Source organism: Trypanosoma equiperdum (assembly GCF_001457755.1).
Source record: "Trypanosoma equiperdum strain OVI genome assembly, contig: ctg_1039, whole genome shotgun sequence".
NCBI lineage: Eukaryota > Euglenozoa > Kinetoplastea > Trypanosomatida > Trypanosomatidae > Trypanosoma > Trypanosoma equiperdum.
The window spans coordinates 150-4,101 of record NW_027122993.1 but is presented as its reverse complement, the minus strand read 5'-3'; the positions used below and the strand labels follow the sequence as shown (position 1 = coordinate 4,101).

Sequence of the window (3,952 nt, the reverse complement as noted above, 5' to 3'; positions counted from 1 at the left end):
CAACCAACATCACCGCCACCGTCATCTTCGACGTCCGGTACGGAGGCCGCATCAACCTCACCAACGCATTCAAGCTTTCCCGGAATACCGTTTTCACCCGTGGGTGGCATAGGGCTCGTTGGAACTCCACTGGGTGCTGCCTCTCATGTCGTTAATACTACTACCACTGCTGCTAATTCTGCTTCTGGAAATGCCCTTTCCGACGAGAACACGGACAAAAAAACATTTGTCTGTACGATTTGTCAGAAAACATTTCGGTTGGAAGCCGCCCTTCAACACCATTACCAGGCGAAGCACAACATGGAGATGCCGACATCATCTTCAAGTTCTGGCGGCGCCAGTGCTCAACCAGTGCTGCAGGGTGGCGCCACTACAGCAGGTGTTGGAAGTGTGGGTTTTTCCCATACTGAGGAGGAAACTGGCAGATCAGCCATGGGAACACAATATGTTCACAGTCAAGAAACAATACTCCCGCAAGCCCCGCAATATCATCTTGATGTCGCGCCGAACGCACCTGAGGAGGGTGAAGTGGCTGCACATTGGCGTTGTGTCAATCATTGTGTTATGTTGGGCGTGGTGCAAAACATTCAGGAAGGGTTTGTATTTGAAGACAAAGTTCTCCAGTTTACACTCATCACAGACTTCGAGGGACCCTCTCCTGGGGACCCGGATAAGGACTTTCATACAGTTCGTGTGTTTGATAGCGATTATAGTTCGAGGGTGAAAGAGCAACTCCGTGACGGTGAGTGGTTCCTCGTCACTGGCAGACTGCGCATGGTGCCTCAATATGATGGTTCCATGCGAAAGTATTACCACTATCCTGTCATACAAGTACACCCGGGCTGTGGGTCAGTGTTGAAGGTGTGAGAAGCAACATGGTGTTAATCTTTGCAGTTCTTAAGCACTATATGAACCATTAACTTCTAAAAGGAGGCCGTGAAAGATTTGACAAAACCGGTCACTTAACAATGGGGTCAGAAAACTGAGGACAGAACTCTACAGTTTGAAGAGTGTGAACTTACACGCCATCACGCTGCACTGTTGTTTATTTGCCTTTCTTGTTGTTGTTCTGCCCTTGGGCATCGTCGTATCATGTTTCTTTGCAACACACTGTCGTATGTACTAGTCTCCTCCCTTGAACCACATCGCTTTTTATTTTCGTGTGTTCATAAGTGACCAAGTGAGAAAGGGAAGAGCGTTACGGCGACGGTAAAAAAGTTGTTTAAACCGAGGGTCGGTGGAGGGTTCTAAAGGCGTGCAATCAAATAGCGATGGGTCCCAAAAAGGCTGGTGGAGGTGATTCCACGGCAACGTTCCCTCTTGCACCCGTAGGGACGTTCGAATGCAATGCTCGTTGCTGTTGTGTTGTCGGTAAAGTTGTTTGGGTGGCCGAACTGAAAGGTGGTGTCGCTGTGCACAATGCACAAGACGGCCAACTGTTGGAGCGCATTGCCGTTGCCGAAGGTAACAATCGCGTGCACTTCAAGTGTATGGTATTGGTAAACCATGAATTGTGGGCAGGAAGTTCTGAAGGTGTCGTTCACATATTTGAGGCCACCAGGAGACGGTGGAAACGTCAAATTGCAATTATGGGTACAGGCACTGCAGCGCCCATAACAGCATTAATCTTTGATGGGCACTCGGTCATCGGTGCCTCTGAAACAGGTAGAATAGTCCAATGGAATCCAAGTAGTAAAGCTCAGATGATGGCTTACACCTCCTCAAGCCCTGCTGCAGATGTGACAGTTTTTGCTGGTTTGATTATTAGCGGACATGGCGATGGGTCGCTTCGAGTGTGGGATCCTTATAGTGGCGAGATGGTGGTCGAACACTTGAAGGACAACTCTGACGTTACACGCCTCCTCGTCGAACCTACAACCTCAACCCTTTGGGTGGGACGTAGGAGTGGTTGCATTAGTGTGTATTCATTGGATGCGGAATCCGAGGAAAGGAGGTCATTGGAACCTGTATTGTTTACTCTGAAGAGCCGGGTATTGATTGGAAAGGAAGCTGTCACGTCGTTGCAGGCAATCACTGGGAAAGTGCTGGTAACAACACACTGCAGAGTGGTTGCCGTAGTTAATGCTCATACATACGAAGTGCTAATCCGCGTGAATGGCGCCCACGACGCCTTTATCTACGGGGCGGCGCGGGTTTATGTTGCGGAAACAGTCCGCGCATGGACGATTGGAAATGATAGTGTGGCTCACATATGGGATGTTGCTGGTTACTACGTGCCATCGCAGTCGACACCGGCGATGGGTCCGCATGAACAAGAAAAAATTGTGGAGGATGCCAAATGTTTACTGAGTTTTGAAAACAGCAAACTCGCAACCCGCGTGGCTGCCGCTGGAGTGACCGTTACAAAGTTACAAGAAGAGCTTCAAGCCGCGCGTAACGAAGCGCAGGAGTTGCGTTTAAGGCTAGTAAGTGTAGATGATTTAGAAAAAGAAAAGGAGGTTGAAATCGTGTCATCAAGCACTCGCATAAAGGAGCTGGAGAGCGAAGTGAAACGACTCAACAAGGAATTGGCCGACGCGAACGCCCGTGCCGATGGCGCTGAAAGACAGTTTAACATGACCCGAAATGACCTGAACAACGCGGCAACGGAAGCCTCAAAAGCGCGTGCGGACGTCTCTGAGAAGATTAAAGAGAAGGCAGATGTGGAACAACAGTTGGCGGCCAGGAACACAGAGAAATTGCACTTGGAGAGGCAACTGAGGGACAAATCGTTGGAATTAGAGCATGTCCGCGGGGAATATGATCGCTTACACAGAGCGACAGCACAGGGATTGCAAACTAAAGGCGTCACGGACGCTTATAAGTTTTGTTCGTCCCGTGACGGTGGTGTCGCATTAAGCAACGAACTGGAAGAACTACGAAAGAAGAATGAGCTGTTAGGGACACTACTGAGTTCCATGGAGTACACACTTCGACGCAAAGAAGAGGAAGAACGAGATATGGCAGTACTGCTAAATGGCTTCCGTCGCAAGCTAGCAGACAAAGTTGTTGATCCTCATTTGATTGCCCTTTTAAACGCGACAATGTTGAACAATCCCGACAAGTTCTACATTAGCGATGATGAAGGCACCAAGTCTGCACTTCTTGAGCGCAATGGGCCTCTTTCACGTTACTTGCAGTCCCTGCGTGATTGCGATCCGGATGTGTATGAGCAGTTACTCGCGTACCTGCAGCACCCGTTGGCAGGATCAACAAATGATCCTATATATGACAAACTTATGCTGCTTGCGCGAGATGAGGGTGAAACTGCCGAAAATTTCTCCTTCCTGAAGAAAACCTTGCCTATTCTCCTGTCATCTGTGAACTTTATGAATGCCGCCAGTGGTGTTGAGACTGGTGATTTCCACCCCACACCAAGTGGCACCATTACAGCGAAGCAAATGGATGAAACCCCTGGAAATGCCCTTAACACCGTTGTTGGTTCCATTGTGGATGCAACTACGAGAAATTCTTCAGAAAACAAACCTTCTGTTGAGGATCCACTCTTCGGTGTGCTCAAAAATCTCCAACTGTTCGGCGACATAAACATTCTCACTGGGCAAACGAATCCTTCCGCTAACGACGAAGCCTACCTAAAACAAGTACGCAATACGTTTGAATTTATTCTACAAACACGAAGTAGTCTTGTTAAACAGTTGGCACTCCTTTCAAAACGTGTGGCTAAAGGACTTCAAGTAGTTACAGCGCTTGCCAGTAAGAACACAAGGGATGGCATAACACAAGGGGGGAGGCCGGTTTCTTTTAATGCCAGCGGCGGTACGAGCAGTAGAGGAAATAGTTTGGGCGCCGTTGCAGTTGGTATTTTGGAAGAGTTAAATAGTGTGGTAACAGTTATTGTGTCATCGTTCCTCACACTCAATGAAAAGCAGCGTGTGGGGGTTGGCACACAGTTTTGAGAACACTCACATACGTGGGGATTCTTATAGATTAT

The 3,952-nt window shown here is 48.5% G+C and overlaps 2 protein-coding genes across 2 annotated transcripts; both read left to right on the top strand.

The window, feature by feature from the left end:
• Positions 1-300: 300 nt before the first annotated feature.
• TEOVI_000637700 (KREPA3) lies at positions 301-867 on the top strand (the record flags this gene model as incomplete). Its single annotated transcript, XM_067219988.1, has 1 exon — positions 301-867. One exon carries the CDS (start codon positions 301-303, stop codon positions 865-867), a length of 567 nt encoding a protein of 188 aa, XP_067076089.1.
• Positions 868-1,271: 404 nt separating this feature from the next.
• Positions 1,272-3,917, top strand: TEOVI_000637600 (uncharacterized protein; the record flags this gene model as incomplete). Its single annotated transcript, XM_067219987.1, has 1 exon — positions 1,272-3,917. The coding sequence occupies one exon, from the start codon at positions 1,272-1,274 to the stop codon at positions 3,915-3,917; it is 2,646 nt and encodes an 881-aa protein (XP_067076088.1).
• Between the last annotated feature and the right edge of the window lie 35 nt (positions 3,918-3,952).